This window comes from Larimichthys crocea, chromosome X, assembly GCF_000972845.2.
Source record: "Larimichthys crocea isolate SSNF chromosome X, L_crocea_2.0, whole genome shotgun sequence".
NCBI classification, from domain to species: Eukaryota; Metazoa; Chordata; class Actinopteri; family Sciaenidae; genus Larimichthys; species Larimichthys crocea.
Window position 1 is genome coordinate 1,834,949 of NC_040020.1, and position 23,832 is coordinate 1,858,780.

Sequence of the window (23,832 nt, forward strand, 5' to 3'; positions counted from 1 at the left end):
GATGTGAAATGAGTTTGACACAACCTGATTTAGAAGGATCATTTACACCAGCAGCCAATTATCAACCTCTGTTTTAACGAAACCACCTCTTTTTTTAATGAAACATTAATTCATGGAGGTAAACTACTCCTTTGTGCAGATCTCAAAGGTCAATTACTCTGAAGACAGCTCACAGCTATGAGGGGGGAAAAAAGAGTCAAGGTGTGCAGAATTTTAACAGCTCTTTGTAAAACACACACATGCATTTGAAGAGCTATCTTAAAAACTTATGAATGATTGAACATGTGTTGAACACATCTGTCCTCTTGCAAGAAATACATGCAAATAACCAACAGCTGTCTCCTTAAATTACAAACACCAGTCACGCACACTTCCCAGTCTGCAGCCAATAGCATTGCATAAGAGGAGGTCACATGAGGCTCATCTGATCTTTGAGGTGTAGTGTAGTGATGGGAAGTTCGGTTCTTTTTAGGGAGTCGGATCATTTGACTCAAACGGCTCTTTGTTTTACCACTTATACCTGTTATAATTCAGCCAAATGTAGTGCTGTCTTTGACTTATGATTTGTATATGTATGAATATATCATTTCAATTAACTAAAAACAAATTCAAAAATAAAAATAAACGCCTCACGTACTGGAGTCGGCACCCATCGTTCACTTAAAAGATCCGGCTCTTTGAACCAGCTCGTTCAGGATCGACACGTCACTAGTTTAGTGTGTTGGACCTGACCAAAGGTGAGTTTCTAAAACGAGTTTTTCTGAGCTTCTACTCGATTTTGCAACATATAAACAGTCGATATGTAAATTCCACACCGCAGGTGGACACGGTTTGTTTAGCTGTGATGAAAGCTGCTTGTGCAGAGTCGGTGGAGAAACGTGTTTTGTAACACCGAGTGCAGTCCTGTCAGATTTAACGTTGCATGCACGCACCTGTCATTCATGCACACTTGAACAAAGGCAGATGAAGTGAACTCAGAAACAGCAGCAGCCTTATGCACCTGTTGAAGACACCTGGCGTCCACAACAGTCCCTAAAAATCAAAATGTTAGTGTGCGCACTTATTCTGAATTTTACGGTTATGGCAATGGCTACAACTGAATCATAAGTGGACAGAATAAACTTTAAACTCTGACTTTATTTACTTACTTTTAATAGGATAGAATAGACTTTAATAATCCCACACCAGGGACAATTCACAGTGGATTAAAAAAAAATACTCCTAATGCTAAATAAAAAATACAATTAAAGATATACTAAAAAGAAATAAAGTTAATAAAAATACAAATACCATACTGTAAATATACTCCACTGCAAGTAAAAGTCCTGCATTTAAAACCTTACTTAAGTAAATCAGCTAGATTTTCACAAATACCTTTATTTAGCTATCATATATGATGTTTTTTTTTAATTAATATTACTGCTGAATTATGTGTATGTTGCATTTAATTGCTGTAGATGTTTGAACTTGAGCTAATTAACTACTTTATATACTGTTGGATGGTTTAATCTACAGCTATACATGATATTCTATAAGAGCTGTACTGTGAGAGCCAGATATGTCTAAAAGATTGAATAAAATAAGAGTTATATACACTACATCCACTTTTCAAGTATATAATGGTACCAGTTTGCTAAAGTGATGCCACAGTGGACAGGTTAGTTCAAACATAAGCTCAAATGTTTTCAGGATTTCAAAATAAAGCTCCACATTATGGATTACCGCCTTCACCTGTCACTGGCGATGTCACTGTAACTGTAACTGTAGGCATGAAAAGCTGTTTTGATACGTTATTACAGTATTAACAACATAGGCTGTTTTTTGACTCAGAAGAAAATCGCAGGGAAATGAAACAAAAATTTGACAGAACCTGTCACAACACTGTGTGTTACCCAACTAAACAAGCTCCATGCCAGGAATACAAATGAAAGAATATGTCTGAGGAAAAAAGGCTGAAAGAGACAGAAAAGTTTGGCTTTTTGTTTGTTTCGCTTTGCTTTGTGCTGCTTGTTAAAGTAGAAATGAAAAAGCAGAGCACTAAGTGGGTGAACTCAAACCTGAAGGGCTGAATAGAACAAACTGCAGAACGCACACACACACACACACACGCACACACACACACACACAGCCTGTAGCGGCCCGGCTGATTGATGATCTTGCTCCGATACTGATGGTTCATCAATTCTTTTATTGACAGCAAATTAACAAATGAACTGTATCTGTACTGTGTACTGTATCTGTACTATAAATCATGTCATCACCTTTTAAAAATTACAATTTTCAAGCACTCAATAAAACAAAATAACTACAAACCTTGTGCCCTTGTCAGCCGGGTGCTAGCTGAACAAAAAATGAATTACGATGACATATATGCTGCGTAAACACCCGTGAGATTTTCCTTTTTTATCGCTTTTTTTTTCTGCTAGTAACTCCGCTTCCTGTCAGACTCAAAATAAAAGCAATCGCCTGGGCATTTAAAGAATAACAGAACAAAACATAAACCACATTTGAAAATTTACCTATATTAAACATGCTTGGTTTGTTAATTGGTGCTGTAGCTTCACCAAGGCTGGGAAACATTCGAGACGGTGCACCTCTGGTTCACCTGTGATGATAAATGCTAAAAGTATAATAAAGTGGTTTTAGTTTTAAGGGTTATTCATTGTAACATCAGTTTGATGAAAGGAAAAATGGAGCACTCTAACTTTCAGAGTGCCTCATTGAAAGGACTTTTGGCTAAATATTAAAGAAGAGTAGGATGAATCAGTGATCAACCTGTCCTTGAAGATTCAGGATGAAACACGTGTGCTCATGATGTCTTTTGTGAGTGATATTGTAATAAAACTGGCATGCATATTCATAGCCTGGGACCTGTAACTATCCATCACACAGTAATGATGGACAGCTGCCCATTCCATGCCGAATCATAAGCATGTAACCTGTGTTATAGGTTTTAAAATGCTCAGTAATGTAAGGGCAGTCACATGGATCTTTTTTTTCCAGTTAGATGCACCGACCTACTGTTAAACCACTTAGCACATTTCAGGTGTCTCCGCTTAGAAACGTGTTGAGAAACAGCCTGTCAATCATTACCTCTTATCATGTCCGAGATTGTTCTGTGAGTGATTAATGCCGCCGGGCGCAAACCTCAAGTGGAAAACCTGTTAAAGAGCTCGTCGTTGCTCTGCACTCCCGAAGGATCACCACACGAGTCGGCGTGTTTCGCCGTTCTCACATCATTTTTCAGGTGGATTATCTTCCTGGTAACATTTCATATGGTGCCTATCTTCAACCACGGTGCCTTTTTTAGCAGCTTGTGCACATACAGCGCTTTGTAATAATGCAGTTCCTGTAATTATTCCAAACAAATGTGCTGTGATTGCTTTTCATTTTTTTTGCTCTTGATAATCATTCAGAAACACATTATAAATACTAATTGTAAATACCTAATGAACTCTCAGCAGGGGATTTTTCTTTATTCTTAAGAAGAAAAAATCCACATGAATCATTGAAAAGGACCGGTTGTTACCATTCAATTCTGTTTTTGTTTCCTTGTTTTGATCACAGCAGCAGTGAAAGGTGCACTATGGGCCGCCTGGACGGGAAAGTGATTGTGTTGTCGGCCGCCGCGCAGGGGATTGGACGTGCTGCCGCAATAGTAATGAGCTTTAATAAGAACTTCTCACTGATGTATCTCGGAACAGATTGCAGAGGGAATTGTTTATTTAATAACCTGCGGTGTGCAGACTGAAAGCAAGTGATTGAATGACATATTTCATATGTTTTTGTGTCATAAAAAAACAAAAACTAGCAGATTTTAATATTGCAATCATCCCGTGATATGTTCAGCGACATCAACAATATCAATGATCCGAAACAAAACATACACTATGTGATCACTGTTTTATTGGAGCAACCCTTTTCACGTTGCACGAAGATGCTACCCCCTCTACATTCTGCAAATAACGCCGCTGTAATAGTGATTCTCGAGACGATGCGAGCACGGGTTCAGGACAGAACTCATGCACCATCCCCTCCCCTCTCCCCCCGGTGACATCCTCGCCAAAAGAGATAGAGAAAATCTCACACAGGTCCTCGTAAAAAGATGGGGGTCTTCGTCGCATCCATTTCCTTCAAGTGTTGCCTGTTGCAGGGAGGTGTGTAGTGCGGAGGAGCTGAATTGAAACACAGAGATGTCTGTTTATGTCTCGGATCATTAGGTTTAAAATCACATAGTATTAAAAGTGGAATGTGGTGTGAAGGGTCTATTAAGCGTTTTCTATTTAGTCCTCAAAAGGTGTACTTTGCTGATGTGGTTTGTGGTTAATGACGCGGTCACTCCACCAGCTATCACCTGATCGGGGAGGTACAGTACCAGTCATTCATGATTGCTGCCCACAGGCTTGTCATGGAGTAGCCGGCAATTCTAAGCATTGAAGGGATTTAAAATTGAGGGTTTGGGGAATTAGAGTTAGAAATTGTCATTTTATGTCTAAGGATGTGTGGTAATGAGATCTCGGTGTCACACTATGACCTGAAGAGCTGCCGCTCACTGTCCCCCAGCTGTCAGTGTTTTTCATAACCCGAAGCCTGATTAACACAACAGTTTTAATGAGACTTGGAATACGACGGATTCATAACTGAATCTTCCTTCTCTAAAAAGGCATTCGCGAAGGAGGGAGCTCGAGTCACAGCGACAGACATCAACGGAGACAGGCTCAAAGAGTTGGACGGCGTTCCAGGTAGGGTTCAATTCTGTTGATGTGAGGCTGCCATCTGCTGGGTAACCACGGCGATGCAGCCAGGACGGCCAAGACAGGTTTCCCACCCTCCACTTGGTAGCTTATAAAAATTGATTTTTAATATATTTACATAGTTTATCCTAACAAGGCACTAACGACCGCAACTAATGATTATTATCTGTGTCGATCATCCGAATACGTTCTTCAAACGTCTTGTTCTAACAGTTGTACAAACAGTTTGACAGTTTTAGTATTATAGTATTATAGAAGATTTGATCAAATATTATATCTGCTTAAATATTATATCTGAGAAGCTGAAGCTTTTTGCTCAAATCCATTTATTAGAAATTAAAATAGTTTGTTTATTTTCTGTCGGTCAATTGACTAATTTTAAATACACGGTCAACGAGTGAATTCCTGCTGACTGATCTCCACAATACATTGATGCTATCCTAATTTTCTACATACAGTCATTGTCATAGCAGACTGATCACTACTAAAGCATGCTCATCAATACATCATGTTGCTTTTATAAAAAAATTAGGATTATACTGGGGTGCAGATGTTTTAACTCATATAGATAGTGTGTGTGTATCCTGTCCTGTCTTTGGATATGAAACATAATGCTCATTACTGAGCAGAAAAACTAAAAAGAATGTTATAATGAAGAACCAACTGTTAGAGCTCCTCGAGGAGCCTTTTCTCTGTAACCCCCTTTTGTGTGTTGCTCCATCTTGTACAAGAATAATAGATTCAACAAACTTTGATACTTTGAATCCAGTCTTCCTTATTCAGGGGTGTTTTCTTAAAAAATTCCCATAACATATGTAATGACTTGTTCTTTATTTAAAATTAAAATACCTTTGTGTTGCCTTTCATCATGTCATGGTAGACAAAGACACAGTCACAATATTTCAAACGCTGCATTTGTAACCAGTCGGCAGTACATCTGAGAAGCAGGCCTGTTGTGGAAAATTGCCCCTGCTGGACCGGGTTTGAATAAACAGGAGGTGATCAACACTCTTCCCTCCCTCAGCACCTTCTTTCAGGAGGCTCACAAAGCAAAGCACTTCACCCCTAACTGCTTTCTGTGGAGCTGTTGAGCGGCCTGCAGGAAAATGCAGAAAGCTAGATAGAATGATTGTGAGTGTGTTCAGGGCAGCAGGCGGGTATGAATGTGTATGCAGCTGTGAAGCAGAGTGATGTCAGACAAGAGTATTTCGTCGATAGTAGGCGCTTGATAAATGCTAGGTGACTGACCGCCTTGTCGTAAACTAGTATCTCCCTCAATAAAATGTCAAATAATAACAATAATAACGATAATAATTTGGTTTTTAATGTTCTGTGCTATTGTTATTAATATAATTTGGACTCCAGAACCAATGCTCTGGTTTTGTCTATACCAACAGGGATCAAGACGAAGGTCGTGGATGTGACCAAGAAGGACCAAGTTGAAGCCCTGGCCAAGGAGCATGAGCGCGTAGATGTGCTGTTCAATGTCGCAGGGTATGTTTCTCCTCTTTACTATATGGTTTGATTATATTTTTGTTTGTTTGCTTCTCAGGAAATGTCACAAATCAACGAGCCGCACAGCTGAAAATAGAAAATTACATTAAAGAAACTAAACACACTTTATGTTTGGTAAAAGCCTTTTAAAAGCATCATCTCAGTAGAACAGAAGTGTTACGAGAGAGGTGGTTTAGTTTTGTCTTTTCATTGGTTTTGTTGACAATAATACACAATAATACACATTATATCGTCATCTATATTCTTTGACTCAGTGCCCAGCAGTTCTGCTCATATTGTCAAAATGCTGTCACCATATGCATGTTCATCCATCCTCCTGCTTAATTTCAAAAATCCCCGTACCTTAAGGTTTAACCTCGACTTGACCTTTTTGTCAATCTCCTTAACAAAGGTCTCTGAACTGGCACCTTTAGAGCTCAGTAAAACACAAACCGGGGTTAACGCAGCATTTCCACTCACAGTGTTGGGGAAGCTACTTGAGTTATCCTCAGGAGAAGTCCAGTTTGAGCGATATAAAAGTAACAAAAAATGCCACTCTGTTGAGTTTAGTGCAAAAGTGCCGGCTTGTTCACAGGTGAGGGTGTTGTACCGGGCAGCAGACAACTTCTCAGAGCGTTTGTTATAGTTATGCCTTATTGACACACTGATACGTTCAGTTTTAGCTTTTCAAATTCAGATTCAGAACATTAAAAACTTAGAGCCAAATATCTTTTCACAGGCGAGACGACAGTCCATTTTAGAGAAGTCGTTGGCAAAAATTTAAATAATAAGTATATCCTTTCTTAAGTCAAAATTTCTATTTACATATTTATATATTTAAATATTTGTAGTTTTAATTTCATCTTTAACTGATGAGAAAATGATTTCTTTAATCACTGTGCAGTTATGAACATGGTTTAATTACCAGCAAGCCACTAAGTAGTTTTGTTTAATTCATATAATTAATAATCATTTGATCATTTTGATTTGATTCTGACTGACATGTTTTATCTCAGCTGAAGCGACATGTATTACATCTAATACCCTGCGAGTACTTCAGCTACTTTTCAAGTTTCCGCGTCCTCTCCGGTCTGCAGGTTCGTGCACCACGGCTCCATCTTGGACTGCGAAGAGGCTGACTGGGACTTCACGATGAACGTGAACGTCCGGAGCATGTACCTCATGTCCAGGGCTTTCCTGCCTAAGGTGCCCACTTCACCTAATTCTTAACACCGCTGATCCCGTTGTTGACTAAATTAAACGAGGCGCTGCTGTAAATCGAGTGACATATGCTTTTATTTTTGTTCTCATCCTTTTCGTCCGCTGGGATTAACTGCATTACTCTGAGCCTGTTGGGCATGATGGGCGGCAACTGCCCAATCACTAATCCAGCTTTAGCCGCAAACTTACCAAACTGTCTCAACGAGGAGTTTTAGCTTCCATCTCGGCACATTTGTTGCATAAAAATAAAGACTGTTGCATAATTTTGCTCCTAATTTCTACCAATTATGTCAAGTTTATATTCCATCTTTCTATTTTTTTCTGTCATTCTAGATGTTGGCTCAGAAGTCAGGAAACATAATCAACATGGCATCTGTTGCATCAAGCATAAAAGGTAAATGATCGTCTCACCTTAGATGATAAGAGAATGAATATTATGCCCAATTAAAGGGACATTAAGCCACTGAAGTATGACCAGGTTCATTGTAATCCTCTTATCTCAGAGAATTACTTTGCGCGAGTGCGTGTGTGTGTGTGTCTATGTGTGTGTGACCTATGTGTTTCTTCGACACAGGTGTTGTGAACCGGTGTGTCTACAGCACCTCCAAGGCCGCAGTGATTGGGCTCACCAAATCTATAGCGGCTGATTTCATCGATAAAGGCATTCGCTGTAACTGTGTTTGTCCCGGTAAGTTTAGAACGCCCTACACAATAAAAGCATGTCGCTTCCGGTTTGAGTCAGGGTTACCGGCATCCTTGAAAATGAATCAAGTGTAGATGTTTTTCGAAGATTGAGGAGCTTTTGATATTTGAGGACAAAGCCTTGAATTTGTCCCTACAGTACAAAGCCAGTCTAAATAACTGCTGTGCAAAACTCACCAGGCTTTTATTTGAGCAGCTGACCTGAACTGAATCCAATCATACCAATTTGATAAGCAGAATCACGTAATAAGCTGAAGATCTGCATTCATTTGTTGAAATTCAAGGACGTCCCTTTATATTTTCCCAGGTACCGTTGATACTCCGTCACTGAGGGGCAGGATCCAGGCCCAACCTGACCCAGAACAGGTACGCTCGATTCTGCTCTGTCATCTTCTCCAATCTTAATCTGACAGTAATGCCCGCATGAGTCATTAAACAGGTACATCTTAGATAATGCACGCTACAACTGGCGACTCCTCTCTTCTCTAACTCCACAGGCTTACAAGGATTTCATGGCAAGACAGAAAACTGGCAGAATGTGCACGGCTGAAGAGGTGGCGCACCTGTGTGTTTACCTGGCCTCGGATGAGGTGAGCGCTTGTAGATAATGGATCTATGTCACGCATGTGTGCGGCACAGTATATCAAAGGTCAGGCGGCATTTGCGAGGGCAGTAGCTACCGATGAGGACCTGTAGGTCCTGGCATTTGGTATTTGTTCGATAAATTTGAGGGGGAGTGGGAGTTAATATTAAAAGTTTCACACTGATGGATATTTTTAAGGCTGATTTTAGACTCACATGTAACTGGTTTTTGGCCAGTAAATAAAAAATAAATAACTAGAAATGTATTCTGGCTTTAGATCCTCATGTGGGACATTCATTTTATAGCATAAACAAAATTTCACAGACTTTAGTTTTGGTGTTTTTTAGAGGGAGCACTACTTGGCTACACCTTCTGTAGTTTATGAATGCAGATAAAGTTATTGTTTATGGATAGCAGTGATATTATTTCCCAGTGATTTATGTCTTTGTCTTCTTCTTCACAGTCAGCCTATGTGACCGGGACGGAGCAAATCATCGACGGAGGATGGAGTCTCTGAGAAAAGACAGTTCTCGCTTGAAGCTCGAATAAAAGTGCATACAATTTAATCAGTTTTTGTATTCACTGATTCTGTGGACTCAGATCTATGCTGCACATGCCAAAAATATGAATTTGTTGATTGACTAATAAATGGACTATAATATAGTATACTGGTGTAATTTATAACACAGTCATCCTCATTTCATCCTCATGTCTTCACCACTAATATAAGTGAGTTAACCTAACTTCCCCTCCTCCTCCTCCTCCTCCTCCTCCTCCTCCTCTCACTCATACATGCTTGGCCATCACTAATCCGCCTGATTCCCCATTTCCCAGCTGGTCTATCTGCCACAGGAGTGCCAGTGACAGGCGAGGACAATGTTTACGATATGAGGTGAGCTATTTTTTTATTATTATTTATATTTATTTACAGGAGGTAAACCCACCTCCCGGGTTTCTAAACACGCTTGTACGCGTGCTGAGTTCACTGACAGCTGTGCGTGTGGGCTGCTTCTGGCTACTGGCGATGAATCCAATATCGGACAAGGCGACTGTTTTTGACGGATGTGTGAGAGATATCCACAAATCAGACGGTAGTAGTAGTAGTAGCAGGTGACCGGGTTAAATAGTTTAAATATATAATCCGGTGGCGGTTGAGTTTTAACGTCAGCGTTACGCACGTTTGATAATTTAAGGCGGTTCCCATAAAGCGAGCGTCCGATAATGGGTGCACTGGCAGGGTCATATCCTGACGCGTGGATTTACAGACTTCAGGAGCTAAATTACCGAGGCTACACTTGTCTCCGTCCCCCATGTGTGCACAGTTAACCAAACCAAACGCCCCCGAGGTAGCCTCGAACAGTAGCCGGCTCCTCGGTGGCTGCTGGTTAACTCCAACCTGCTTGAGCTAAAGGCTAAAGCTACACAGGTGCCATATGGCTGAGCTGTCAGCATTGATTAGTGTGAAATGTTCCAGTGTGGATTAACCAGCGTCTGCTGCCACAAGCGCAAACTGTCAAAACATTGTAGTAGCGTTTAGTTTCAAGTAAGTTGCATGTCAAGGTTTCTGTGTGTGTGTGCGGCATGGCTTTAAACCACCAGGGCCGTTTCTAGTTGTTTGGGGGGCCCTGTGCAAGATGCTATTTGAGGCCCCCCCTGTTATAAAAATGAGGATTAAACTGGGGTTCAGGTGTTTTAATTCATTCAGTCACTTTCCTTATATTGGTGATTTACTGAGGCTGGCAGGGAGAGATCCCAGATAGCAAAAATCTTTTGGCTTCGCTTTGGCCCAAATCTGGCTTGTCATTTTGGCGAGGGTATGGGTGGATGTCTGGTCCATAAATGGCCCAAATTAGAAAAAGCCAAAATCATACCAAAAGGGAGCCAAAATTCACCCAAAACAAATTGTGGACTTCCAAAATATAGCCATAAATGTCCCAGAAGAGCCCAAAATCAGCCCAATCGCGCTCGCGCCCAATCTTCTGGCAATGCCATAAACATGCCTTAACTCAGCCATATGTTGCCTCCTTATCTATTATGGATAACCCTAATCATAGCACAGTTAAGCCAAAAGGCTTTCTTAATGCCAAAAGAAAGCCAAAAATGCCAAATGTATGCCATAATACAGCCAAGATATTTGCTATCTGGGATAATTATAAATAAGTAGTACAAGGTTAGGAGAGACAAGCTAGGGAAGTATCTTTTGGATATGAAACATAATCAATAATAAACCAAAAAAGGACATTATGATGTCTGTATCATGTCTGTGTCCAAGACAGCCCATTTTTTTAAAAAATGTATAAGAACCAACTGTTAGAGCTCCTCGAGGAACCTTTTCTCTGTAACCCCTTTTGTGTGTTGCTCTGTTAAACGCTCCTTCTTGTACAAGAATAATAAATTCAACTTAAACTACTCGAGGGTTTTTCTTTAAAAAAATTCCCATAACACCTCCACCTATTTTGTCAATCTATGAGGGAGGGATTCCTAAACTTTTCAGATGATCTGCGGCGATGCAACAGTCTGTAACACAACCCCTGATTATGGTGTTTGTGTGTAACCACAAGTCTGCAGAAAGGAAAGGATATCTATCACCGTGAATAAAAATACATATTTTAAAGTGGAAACAATAAAAAAACAAACCGATAATAAGAATAATAGTTATGTAGATTAAAAGGAACAAGACGTAACACGACTGCATTATCCCCCGTCTACAAATAAACACAGGTACTTTAATATTCTCCCAAAATTCATCGAGGCTGAACTTTCAGCTTGAGTCATGTGGCGTATGTGTGCAGTATCAGTCCAGTATCTGTTAAATTAAACAGAACGGGCCTATGCATGTGAGATTAAACATTTCATTCCATGCCAATTTCCACACCTGTGACAACACCACTGTTCTCTGTTATTAAGTAAATAATAATTTGTTTCCCAATCTGATAAAAGCGTGTTTTGTGAATAGGAGCCTGTGGTCGGAGCTGGACATACAGAAGCAGACGTGAAGGCACTGCCCCATCAATGGCCAACCCCACCCTTCAGCTTGATGTGCTGTGATAGAGAAGTGTGTGGACCAGAAACATTGTAGCCATGGAGGACACCCAGCCCAAGATCATTACCCCGGACCCGAGCCCCGCGCCCAGCCCGGCACCTAGTCCGTCACCGAGCCCGATGCTTGAAAGGACTGCTTTGCCTGCTGCAAACCATGTGGAGGTATTGTGTTTTACCATCTCTTGGTGTGACCTAGTAATAAGTTTTTACAGCCTTGATAAAGCTGAAAGTGTTTTTGTACATCTATTACATCTGTGCAGGAAAAAGTTCTTGTGTTTTTTTATATTCAGTTAATAAGACATTTGTAACTGTAGTCGCTGCCGCTGCTGTGGTTCTGCTTCATGTGTCCGCTGTGTGTTTTAACACACCCTTCTCCAAACTTGTAAAATTAATTGTTCACCTTTTTAAATAATTTGTTCGTCATTTGTTCGCTGTAATTCCAGCGTGAGAATTAATTCATAAGCAGCCAGAGGCAAAGTCAGAACTTTAAAGCCGATGTACTCGCCTGAGCAATATCACAAAGAGGGTGTTCAGGGAGTCACAGTTATCAGCTTCCAGGGCCAGTTCATATCTTCACTCACGTTATTTGTGAGGAAACCGTAGGCTGATCTGCCGGTATGACGTACCTCTGTGTCAACAGTACTGATAGGGCACAACGCGTTTGTCCCAGTAGACTCTTTTAATTGGCGCTACAGGGAGGGTTTTGTAATCTTTACATGAGCAGCGTGTTCGTACTTGTGTCAGTGTGGCACCTTAGATCCAGTCTTATGTGTAAGGTGTCACATTTATCAGGTACTTTAAATTCTGTTTAATTTCATCAAAGTAAATATATATTGCTGTCATTTTTAAGGCATCACAAACTAGAATTTTTACACTTACATCTGCCTCTGGCAACTAACAAGACACCAGACGAATGTGATGACTGACCTTTTTCTTGTGCACATTCTGATCCTGCTTCCCCAGCACCTAAATGTGAACCAGATCCAGGTGGTGGTAAGACGATGCTCCACTCCAAATGTCACAGAGGAGACCACCTATTTTATTCCTCGAAACCCTGTGGTGGATGCTGGCACCAACACGGACCCGCCTGTGGTGTGTTGCCCACTGCTCCGCCGATTCTGTCCGTGTCCGCCGAGAGGCCTTTTGGCCTCTCTCGTTACTAAACGTAAGCGATGTGGGAACTCTAGTCGGGTCAGTGAGTTTCTACCCGGGAAATGTCAGCTGCAGATGACAGATTTGTTTTGTATACTTGGAGAAACTCAGCAGTCATGTACTGTAAATAAATGAATAGATACTGTACATTCAGTGTATACACAGTAATAATCTGTTCATTAATTTGTAACACCCTGCTGTCAGTGACATAATCATCTAATATCTATCTCCTGTGTCCTCTCCAGTCCTTTTGGCAGCTGTGCTCTTTGGAGTGGTGTGGTCCATCACGGAAGACGAATGTCTTCCAGGGGGAAACCTGTTTGGCATCACGATCCTCTTCATCTGTGCGCTGCTCGGTGGCAAACTGGTGGCTCTCATCCGTCTGCCCAAACTTCCACCGTTCCCCCCGCTGCTCGGTAAGGCAGAGGATTTAGTTGTTATGCTTCACGGTGCAGGTGTGTTTGCACAAGCCTTTATTTCATATTTAGATACACAGACGCCGACAAGAGCCGACAAGGGAAACGCCAGTATTCAGTTTCTGTAGTTGGAGATTGATAAAAGCCCACATTATTAATCTGTGTGTACAGTACAAAGCATTGTATTTGCTTCAGCTTATACATGTCTCTATTAGAGCATGTTTTTGCTCCATTAAATGCACTTAAAATAATCTACAATTAAACATTGACAGAAATGCAGCTGAATATTTTTCCAGCTGCTTCTTGTAATTAATATAAGCTACATTCTTCTCAAGAAATCTGTCTGATTCATTTCACCTTTGTCATTGATATAAAATAAAAAGGACATGAGGTTACAAAAGAGCTCCTGATTAACTGCACAATCACGTTACTCACTTGTTCTGTACACATCAGCTGCTGACGCACCAGATTCTGTTGATATTTTGCAATATTTTGTCAGTCTTGTTATTTTGTCCTTTGTTTCTATTTGTTGTATGATACATGATAATGACCCTGTTAGTTTAAAATTATTCTACTATTTATCAAAAGATGTTGTGGAGGGAAGGACAGTTTTATTCCAAACATATGTTGGCACTAATTATGAAATATAAGAGACGTGAGTCTTGGTTAAGTAAGCCCCGTTTACCCAAGTGTGATGGAACGCTTTCTAATGTGTTATTTTATCATTTTTGTCATCGTTGATGCTGCATAAAATAATAAATTGCAGCATTTATCAGAAGATGCCATGCTTTTTTAGCTTTTTTAGCAATTGGCAGTGGTTTAAATACAATACAGCGTGAACTCCTGCTGTTATGAATCTGAAAATAGATGTCAAAAGCCACCAGCTGCACCCCGAACAAGATAAAAATCAAGGAAGCTGGAGCCACTTCTTGTTTGCAAATCAAAATGTAGATTGAAGTTAGCAACTAAGACTTATCTTGGAGTTTGTTCCCCTCTAAACTTTATGGTTCTGTATTTTCAAGTATTTTTTTGACACCAACTGCCAAGAGGACTCCTCCATGATAATATAACGGTATAATAACAACTTGTTGCAGTTCATCACAGTCTATATATCTAGATAATATTCTCAGTCATGTTACATACAGACAGTGATCACCAGTGTTGTAGTACTCGAGATCGGTCTTGGTCTCAAGACCACTTTTTGAAGGTCTCGCCCCGGAATCGACTGCGTTTTTACTCGGTCTCGGACAAAGAGGACTCTGGTTTTTATTTCAAGATCGGTCGAGACCACGAATGTGGGGATATCACCAGTGTTTCCCATTAATCACATAATTATGTCTAACTTGTCCCGCCACACTTCGATGATTAGCAGAAAGTGCTTTTACCCTTCAAGCAGAAGTAAAAGTGAAACAAATGACGTGTGTGTCGCTTCGACTGAGAAAACAGTTCACTTCTCCAGGTTGTAGTTATAGAGCAAACACCCGTGACAGGAGAGGTCAGGTCAAGGTTTAACCACGTGACCACGAGCCAACAGCTGCAAAGTTCTTTCAGCATATCAGACTCAGTCTTTTAAACTGGTCATTAAAAAAAAAAAGTACAACATTTTCCATACACTCTGGTCTTGGTCTTGACCTGGTCTCGGTTTAGGTCCAACACTGGTGATCACAGTGGGTCTCAGTGTCTCAGGTGTCCAACATGAGCACTGTGAGTTCAAAAAGCAACAGGTGATGTTTGCTCTTGCTCTTCTATCCGTGTGAGAGTCGGTCCTGAAGGATCATTCATCCCTCTCTCACACCCTCTGCTGTGTTTGCAGGTATGCTGCTGATGGGGTTCCTGCTGAGAAACATCCCAGTCATAACGGATGGGGTGTACATCGACTACAGATGGTCTGCGTCGCTGAGGAACATCGCTCTGGCTGTCATTCTGGCCAGAGCAGGTCTGGGTTTGGATCCCACGGTACGCCACATGCTCCAGTATTTTCATCTGCTTAGTATGTACATAAACAAAAGTCAATTAACTGCTGTAACAAACTCATGATGTGTGTGCGTCTGTGTTGGCAGGCTCTGAAGAAACTAAAAGCAGTATGTATACGTGTGGCAGCTGGGCCCTGCATCATAGAAACTTGCACAACAGCTCTGATTTCTCACTTCCTCATGGGCTTGCCCTGGGTGTGGGGCTTCATCCTTGGGTAAATACTTACACTACTTCAACTGAAACTCCACCGGGGCACGGCTTACCACCGTGGCCACCGGAGCTGATTGCACCAGTTCTAGACAGTGATTATGCCGCTCTGCTCCTGACTGGAAGTCAGATAGAGAATCTGGTCGATTTTCAAAATAAAACACCCTGTGCAGAGTCCCGATCATAAAGACGGATAAAAGGGAATCGATTTAAGTATCTCGCCTGCTTACCCATGATGGAAGCACAAGAAACTAGTAACAAATCTGAGCGAATTAACAAAGTCTGGCATGGAAACGGCCAAAAAAAGCGTCATAGAGCCGTGCCCGGTGGAATTTAGGGGTTACTCTCCCTCTCTCTCTTCACTCCCCCTTTTCTACTTAATGACAAGCTCTGTATTACCCTCACAGCAGGTAGGTAGGTAGTAGGTAAATACTACAGACAGACACAGTCCCTCTGAGAAACCCATTTCAATTTTTACTCATAGACAGACCAAGGAGACAAGTTATATGTTGTATTACAAGCTTTGATTAGACTAACACTGTACAACACAAGGAACGTGTTCCCGTGAAGCAGAGGGTGGAAAAACATGCCGTGTCCTCAGGCGTCTGTAGATCACATTACAGCCTCTTGCCTGAGGTCAGTAGGGGTTTGTCAAGATGAATCCACGGTCCGTGATGCATCTCCTCCACTTTGCAGCTTCGTGCTGGGCGCCGTGTCTCCAGCGGTGGTGGTCCCCTCCATGCTGCTGCTGCAGAAGGACGGTTACGGCGTGGAGCAGGGCATCCCCACCCTGCTGATGGCCGCGGGCAGCTTCGACGACATTCTCGCCATCACGGGGTTCACCACGTGCTTGGGCATGGCGTTCGCCACAGGTAAAGCCGTCAGACGCGTGGGTGTTTTCACCTGAAAGAAAGTGCTGAGTCATATTCTTAAACACAAAACCACCTTAATCTACGGGGGGGAGTGGCAGCGAGTTCAGTGTACCGCGGTGAAGGTCAACAGTGAGAGGCGAGTTAAGGACGAGTTAAGGGATTTGTGCCTGTAGTTAGTCAGGAGCTCAGCAGAGGGTGTGAGAGTGCTGTTTATTCTTTTTATGCCAAGTCACAGTGCAGTGTATGATCATGATTACAGTAAAAACTCAGCATAGCTTTACTAAAATGCATCTGAAGCACAGCTTCTGTCTTAAATCGTCATTTATTTCCACATTTTCAGGACAATTAGTGTTCGTCTATTAATCGTATATATTTCCTCTTCTCATCCTTCCAGGCTCCACCTGGTACAACCTCCTGAGAGGTGTACTGGAGGTGGGTGGCGGGATGGTTATTGGGATTCTCCTCGGCTTCATCATCCAGTACTTCCCTAGCGTCGACCAGGTGAGCAGCATGCTCTGAGAATGACAGAAGCCTGTTTTTTTACTATTGCTCAGTCATCCTTGCACCACCCGACACCGCAGGCTGCGGGTGACACAACTTGGGCTGAGCCGCCGAATGCTCGTGAGAAAGAAAAGGAACAGGGAGAAATGTTCCACTTGTGATGTTAAAGATGATAAACTCTTTGTGGGGTCGAAGCTTCCTTTCATAACTGGTACAGCTGCCCTGCATAAATGTTCCTTCATAGCCTCGAGAGTTGTCAAGAAATCCCTAAAACACACGAGATTAACCTCCACTATATATAAAATGTCAGCGACCTTATATCTAAAACATATCTAGTACGTTTTCATTATATTCAAATATTCATCTTTTTCTCCTAGAAACATATCGTGATGAAGCGATCCTTCCTGGTGCTGGGGATGTCCGTCTTTGCCGTGTTCGGCAGCGGTGTCGCTGGGTTCCCCGGCTCCGGAGGCCTCTGCACCCTGGTGTTGGCATTCCTGGCTGGTCTCGGCTGGGGAACAGACAAGGTACGTAACATACGCATGCTTCTATCCTACAAGGCTGTACAGTAAGATATTCATCACATTAGTGCAACTGCTGCATGTCAAAGATAAATATTTCTGTGCGTTTTGTCTTCAGGCACGCGTGGAAGAAGTGGTGGGATGGGCGTGGGACATCTTTCAGCCTCTGCTATTTGGACTCATAGGGGCCGAGATACGAGTCTCCGAGTTGGAGGGACACACAGTTGGTGAGACAACCGCACACAAACACACACACTCATGCTTTAAAATAAAACAGTGAGGCCACTGTTATTCCCGCGAGAGATTCAAATGTCACTGTATGGATGTAAATATATTTGCATAGCCAAAAAAAAAAAAGTAGCCCCTGGAGAGCTTTATCTCTCTGTCTGTGTTCAGTAAATATTAAAACCTGAGTCTGTGTTTGCACAAATATACTGGACTCCCATATGAGAGTTCCTTAGGATTAAATTTCTCCAAAAAAAAAAATCTTATTTGTGCCGCAACAAATAATTTTAGGAACGTTTTGGTGTCCTGAAGAAAGCTTTAATTGCAGCACAACTCTCATAACATATTTTTCTTGTAAAATACTTTAATTCTGGGTCTTTACAACCCAGAATTAACTGTGACATAACTTCAGAGCACATATTTTCCAAGGCAGTGCAGTATATTTTGTTAAAAATCCCCCTGAAGTCTCCCTTTGGTCCAATAAAAAAAAGTGTTTTTTAAAAGAGATGAGAGGAGCAGATGTGTTGGGCATTATTAAAACATTAACTCTTCCTACTTAGGCTGCACTGTTTGTTTGTCCTTTTTTTTAAAAAATTCCTCCAGTCGATTTTTCCAGATGGCTGCCTATCGTAGCAGATGCAAAAGTTGCAGAAATTACATGAGCACAATTTTTAAGACCCTTAAAAGTTGTTCCTCCGTCCACTTTATGCAATAAACTCTCAGTATTCTGACATAAAATATGATAAATGTCGCGCACTGAAAAAGTGTGTTTCATTACTGCGTCATTCATGAAATATATTGTTTTTTTTTATTACGGACAGGGCAGATTTTTTTTTCCTTTACAACTAAAATGCCGCATAAAAAGTATATGATCCTCCTCCACACTTAGTTTTATTTCCTCATGTTTTATACCCCAAAGTGTAAGAGAAAGTATGATACAGGCTTTTCACCATCACTCTACCGTACTGCACGTCTTTCTCTGTTCAGGTTTGGGCATAGCCTCTCTGCTCATTGCCCTCACGGTTCGAATCCTGTTCACCTTCGTCTGTGTGTTGTGCGCGGGCTTCAACATGAGGGAGAAGGTGTTCATCGCCCTAGCGTGGATGCCCAAAGCCACAGTGCAGGTATGTGAGAGTGTTATTTTTTTTTAATGTATGCAAATGTTTCTGGTAAATGTCATTTCTGAATGAGAACAAACAAGAAACGTGTGTGTCCTTGTCTTCATCAGGCAGCTATTGGCTCCACAGCTTTAGACATGGCCAGAACAAAGGAGGACAAGCAGCTGCAGAAGTACGGCATGGATGTGCTGACCGTGGCTGTCCTGTCCATCCTTCTCACGGCTCCTGTAGGAGCTCTTATCATAGGGCTCACTGGACCTCGCCTTCTCCAAAAACCAAAGAGCTCAGCCTGTGGTGAGCGGGTGAAACCCACTTTATCATCTTTTTTCTTGGGTATGTACGTAAAATTTAAAATTCAACAATTCAAAAAACCCCAGCCCAGCACCCTCGGTGAACCTCGCCTCATGGTAGTGTGAGTAGTGTACGTCCTCCCCTGCAGAGCTTTTCCCTATTTCGCTTTTGTGATAGACGGACGAGGATTTGCATAGCTTTAGAGTGCTCCTGTTTACCCTGCCATCCATGCCTTCATGTCTTTTACATCCACACAACAGCGGCATTGTGGCCGATAACCACAGTGCAAAAGTTCTGCTTTTGTTTTGTTTGCATGTGAATCTAAACGGCGTGTATTCAGTCTCTCGTTTTTTTCCTCCATCTACCCCAGGCACGGCAGCGGCGGGCGAAGACGACGAAGAAACTCCCATCACCTACGAGAGCACGCTCTGACGCCGTGCGTCTTCGTCAAGCGAGCGAGGACATTTTAAGAAGGTGCTCTCACACCTCTGACATTTGAGCGACTCTCTTTGTCTCTCTGTCTGCCCGTCGGCTCCTGGTGCTCGCCATGCTGCAGGAACACATGAAATCACTCTGTATTTATAGCCTCTTAGGGGTTTCCCAAACCAACGACCTCCACCTCAACGTCTGCACTGTCGAGCTGCGTGAACATTAACACATGCAGCGTTTTTTTTTGCTTTTGATCCTAAATGAATGTTTGATCAGAGATATCAGTGTGAGGTATGAATATGGTTTCTATTTTTGTAAAGGTGGATATCGTTTCTGCCCGTCAGATTTACTAAATCCACTGTTTGCCCATTTTTTACGGCCACATTTACATAAATGTATCTAGACTTGAAAAGGTGGGAAATCTGTACTTTCCTTTAGAGGACGGCACACACTGATGTCTGTAGGTGTTCTGCAGTCAGTACGATACTTTTTATCGCTTTGTGTTTGTGTGTATGTTTTAATGAAATGTGTATTAGAGAAGGGTTTATGTAGTCTACAGTGACTCAGGAGATCAGAGCTTTCTATCGATTTATATCACGATGCTGCTAAAACGACTACGCTCACTACGTCCGCTTCCATTACCATCGACGCTCGACAATTATCACGTCCAAAACATCTACGTAAACCCACCTTTTTAAAAGTTTTATTGTAAAGTAGGTTTTTCACGTTTGTTACATATTTGATTTTTTTTCTTTTTCTATTACAAAAGTATGCAGTGTAACTTAAGAACGTTTTAATTTGTCTGAGTTTATTTAAATTCAAAAAGTCCTTGTGTATTATTAGTAATTTATGAAAGATTTACATGATTGAACATTAGTTTTTTACTGAATATTCTTTGAGCAATAAATGATAGAACATACCAAGAATTGTTCTCTGTCTCTCTGGTGGAATTATTACACGACGAAAGCCTGAACACAGTTTGTACAATTTGACTTAATTTATGTTTTATAATATCTTTAATTCAGGTCACTGTATTGTCAACTCTAGTGTTTTGGTCCATTGAATGTTCTGTCACAGGCATAGAACCCTCAGCAGACCTGAGTTTTCACTTATCTAGTGAAGTCTGGATGGACTGGCACAGTTTTGTAGCCCTTCATGGCTCTCGGAGGACGTATCCTGCTGACCTGTGCTGTCTGACTTTTAATCTAGAGCCATCATTAGGTCAAACATTTTATCTGTCTATAACCAAATATGTGAAAAACTTCTATCAATCCTATTTGCCTCAGCTGTATACTGTGCTAATACACCGTGTTTTGGGGCCATACTGACGGAAGTGCCTAAAACAATGCACTATTGTAGAAATATGAATCTTAATTCAAGTTTTACGTGACTCAAGCTGACATGAAGTGTTTCCCAATCATAGCGGCGAAAGAAGGGAATGAAGCACAGTCATTCATAAAAATACAGATCTGACAATAAAGGTCATTTATGTAAAAAATATTGCTGATGAATTTAAAAGGAAAAAAAAAAAAAAAACTCCAGCTGGAAATCAACTATATACAGCTATTATGACAATACAGAGGCAAGACAAATGAACGGTACAGAGCAAAATGCAGAAGTTAAGTTCAGAAACCTCAACAGAGCCGTGAGGTGGATAGATTCAGTGGTGCAGCGGTTTGAAATGTTTGCAGGTGACGGTCAAACTCAAATGTTTAAAGGCTATGAACAAAACTCATCTGAAGAAGAACGAGTGGCCTCCCATACACACAATAACTTAGAAAGGGAATATTTCTCAACCTCAAAAGTGCGGACATGGTAATATGTGACACGCTGACACAAGGCTGGCTGTTAAATAATACCAAAGAATTGACCAAGATGAAGACATGCACATGTACAGAATGTTGATACAGGTCGGACTAGTAAAACAGGGAAAAAAAAAAACATACATTGTTAAATCATAAAGTCACTGCAATTGTTTCAAGTTTTCCCCTCAGAAAGTGGTCCCGATGGCAAAGTGTGGATTTGGAAAAAGACGGAGACTAAAGTTTTACAGTCGTATAAAAAGGGGATGCTTCTTTTAACCGACAAAAGTGAACAGTGAAGAATGTGCCATAAAAAAAAAAACCTTTAACCGCACAACCTAAAATACAGTTTTCACACATTTAGACTGTGGGCGTTTTGTATTTTAGGTGCGTTAGGACCACTTCAAATAAAGACCAACATTAATGTAACACCACAGAGAAATAGAAAAAAAAAAAAAAAAGGAAGTACAGCTGAGAAATAAAAAAACTGAAGGCTGGGTAGGTGAAAGGAAGACTCCCATCAGTGGTCGATTACAGTATCTTCTTTTTGAGTATGAGCGGTCCCACGTTGTCGCCAGTTAGCTCATTATGCTTTAAGTGTGACTTGTCGCAGACAGGAAACTGGAACAGGAAAAAACATAACATTATCTGATCGGCAAGACGATTGGAGCGTTAAACTTCTGAACTTCCTGAAGTAAAAAGAAAACATACAAAAACAGATAAATTGCTGCATTAATAATGAAAACACAACGTGTAAGAAGAGTAATACATCTCATTTCAGCAGGTGTCTCCATACAGAGGAGGTCAGGCCCGACTTACTGTTTTGGAGCGCCAGCAGCGACAGTAACACACATTCGCGCTGTTCAGGTCCTCGATGTCTATCTCGTTCACCACTTTTGGGTTCTCTTTCTGGATCTTCAGGTTGATCAGGCTGTCCTTCTGTTTCTTCTTCTTGGGCAGGAATGGGCGAATGGTCAGATAGCCCAGCAGAGCCAGGATACCCAGGAGGGGCAGCAACCGGAGCCACTCGGACACTGAAAGACACATGACAAGAATCGCTAAAAACACAGACATACTTTAGAAGGGTGTTCGGTTTTCATGTGTTACTGGAAGCTCTGAAATCTCACACTTCAGTTCAGAGGTCTATATGCTGACAGGAGGTGCTGCGTTTGTGTGTTTGGTGTGGCACAACTAACACACAAGGCAACGCGTGGTAACTGTTGCACCAGCTGGAGCTGCATTTCTACTCCATTACTGCGCTTGACCATTGCAACATCTCACATGAGCAGCTATCAGAGAGGGGGGGAGTCCAGAAAAGTGCTGTGGGAAAACCCATCACTCAGTCCACCATACATGGGGAGGAGAGGACAGACAAGTGGAGCACACGGAGGATTAACCACAGTGATGTAAATTACTGACAGTGAACTTCTCTGGAACTTTTCATCATGCTCTTACAGCAATTCAAATACTTCCGATTTGATGTCTAATGAAACATCCTTAATCTCTTTTAGGGATTATATTTCATGCTTATATCTTTCATCTTCTAAATCTGCACAGACTGATCAGAAACAGGTTTTAACTTCGGTCAGCATCTGGAAACATCTAACTAAATTAAAAAGCCAGTTGAGCTTTTTCACAGCGAGCCGTTCTAATGTGAAATAGTCGGGTTAATGCAGGCGTTTCCAATGAACGCTGCAGCCGTTGGCTCACCGGAAAGGGCGTCGCAGCAATAAATTTAACTGAACCTTAATCGTGTTTACCCTGCTATCCCGTGTCAAAACGTCTGCTGTGAAAAAGGGTCGACTTTCACAAGCTTTATCAATGACATCAAAGTCTCCGCTTTAGGTTCAAGGAGGTTTCTCTCACGTCAAGTGTTACATAGTTACATACATAGGCTACATTTGACACTTTCTACAGATCTGTGTGTTGTGTTAAGCTGAAGTGGACTTTTCTAAACCACTGCCGGTACTTACTCTACTGGAAGCTCTGCGGACTGTTGATCAGTTAAGTCAGTGAATGGTTGTTGCGTCCCGTTGTTACGAGTTGCAAATAAACCTCATGAATCAGCTTTTGTGTTCTCGAGTCAACAGGTTTCCGCAGATGCCACGTGATGATAAAACATGAACCAGGTGATCTGAGATGAGATAGACCTTCGGTTCACCTGAGGGGAGAATGTTGCAACTGCTGCAAAAATGTAAATGCAAATTTTTTCATCATTGCACCTCGTTCGAGTCACATGGCAAGCTAAGAGTCTTTGCTTGTTATTTGATGACCACTAATAAATTAAACGATTTGTATTTAGGGGCAAGTAAAAAATTGACTTTTGCATTTCTGACCCACTTTCCCCGATTAAAAACTTTCTGACATTTAAGACATCCTTCCCTCTCTGTAATCTGACACAAACACGGTAAATTACTTTTTGCACTTGTTGCACATTATTTAACTGTAAATTGGAACTTTTATATATCTCTTATTTATATATATATTGTTCTTTATAGGTGACTACTTGTTACTTACTTAACATATGT

General features: G+C 41.4%; 3 protein-coding genes across 6 annotated transcripts in view; 2 read left to right on the forward strand and 1 right to left on the reverse strand.

Annotated features, from left to right (window-relative positions):
• The first annotated feature begins 612 nt into the window (after positions 1 to 612).
• Positions 613 to 9,420, forward strand: bdh2 (3-hydroxybutyrate dehydrogenase, type 2). Of its 2 annotated transcripts, none has more exons than XM_019256980.2 (10): positions 613 to 737; positions 3,568 to 3,658; positions 4,664 to 4,742; positions 6,152 to 6,248; positions 7,346 to 7,454; positions 7,803 to 7,863; positions 8,044 to 8,157; positions 8,479 to 8,537; positions 8,669 to 8,761; positions 9,218 to 9,420. In XM_019256980.2, exons 2-10 carry the CDS (start codon positions 3,587 to 3,589, stop codon positions 9,269 to 9,271), a joined length of 738 nt encoding a protein of 245 aa, XP_019112525.1. In that variant the 5' UTR covers positions 613 to 737; positions 3,568 to 3,586; the 3' UTR covers positions 9,272 to 9,420. The 2 variants fall into 2 exon arrangements, with proteins under 2 accessions (XP_019112525.1, XP_019112526.1); XM_019256981.2 differs by having other exon boundaries at positions 663 to 737; positions 3,571 to 3,658.
• Positions 9,421 to 9,508: 88 nt separating this feature from the next.
• On the forward strand, positions 9,509 to 21,623 carry si:dkey-162b23.4 (sodium/hydrogen exchanger 9B2). 3 transcript variants are annotated; one of them, XM_010742430.3, is made up of 13 exons: positions 9,509 to 9,646; positions 11,711 to 11,958; positions 12,760 to 12,961; positions 13,194 to 13,364; positions 15,178 to 15,320; positions 15,425 to 15,552; positions 16,242 to 16,417; positions 16,812 to 16,918; positions 17,296 to 17,445; positions 17,558 to 17,666; positions 18,652 to 18,788; positions 18,893 to 19,115; positions 19,444 to 21,623. In XM_010742430.3, the coding sequence occupies exons 2-13, from the start codon at positions 11,836 to 11,838 to the stop codon at positions 19,503 to 19,505; spliced, it is 1,731 nt and encodes a 576-aa protein (XP_010740732.1). In that variant the 5' UTR covers positions 9,509 to 9,646; positions 11,711 to 11,835; the 3' UTR covers positions 19,506 to 21,623. The 3 variants fall into 3 exon arrangements, with proteins under 3 accessions (XP_010740732.1, XP_010740733.1, XP_027138638.1); XM_010742431.3 differs by having other exon boundaries at positions 18,893 to 19,076; XM_027282837.1 differs by lacking the exon at positions 9,509 to 9,646 and adding an exon at positions 9,920 to 10,297.
• The window catches only part of cisd2 (CDGSH iron sulfur domain 2), a 6,814-nt gene continuing 3,236 nt past the window's right edge, over positions 20,255 to 23,832 (reverse strand). The window contains exons 2-3 of the mRNA XM_010742428.3: positions 22,124 to 22,338; positions 20,255 to 21,925 (exon numbers count right to left, since the gene is read on the reverse strand). Coding sequence (XP_010740730.1) covers positions 21,836 to 21,925; positions 22,124 to 22,338 — 305 coding nt within the window. The 3' untranslated portion in view covers positions 20,255 to 21,835. The remainder of the gene's footprint in view (positions 21,926 to 22,123; positions 22,339 to 23,832) is intronic.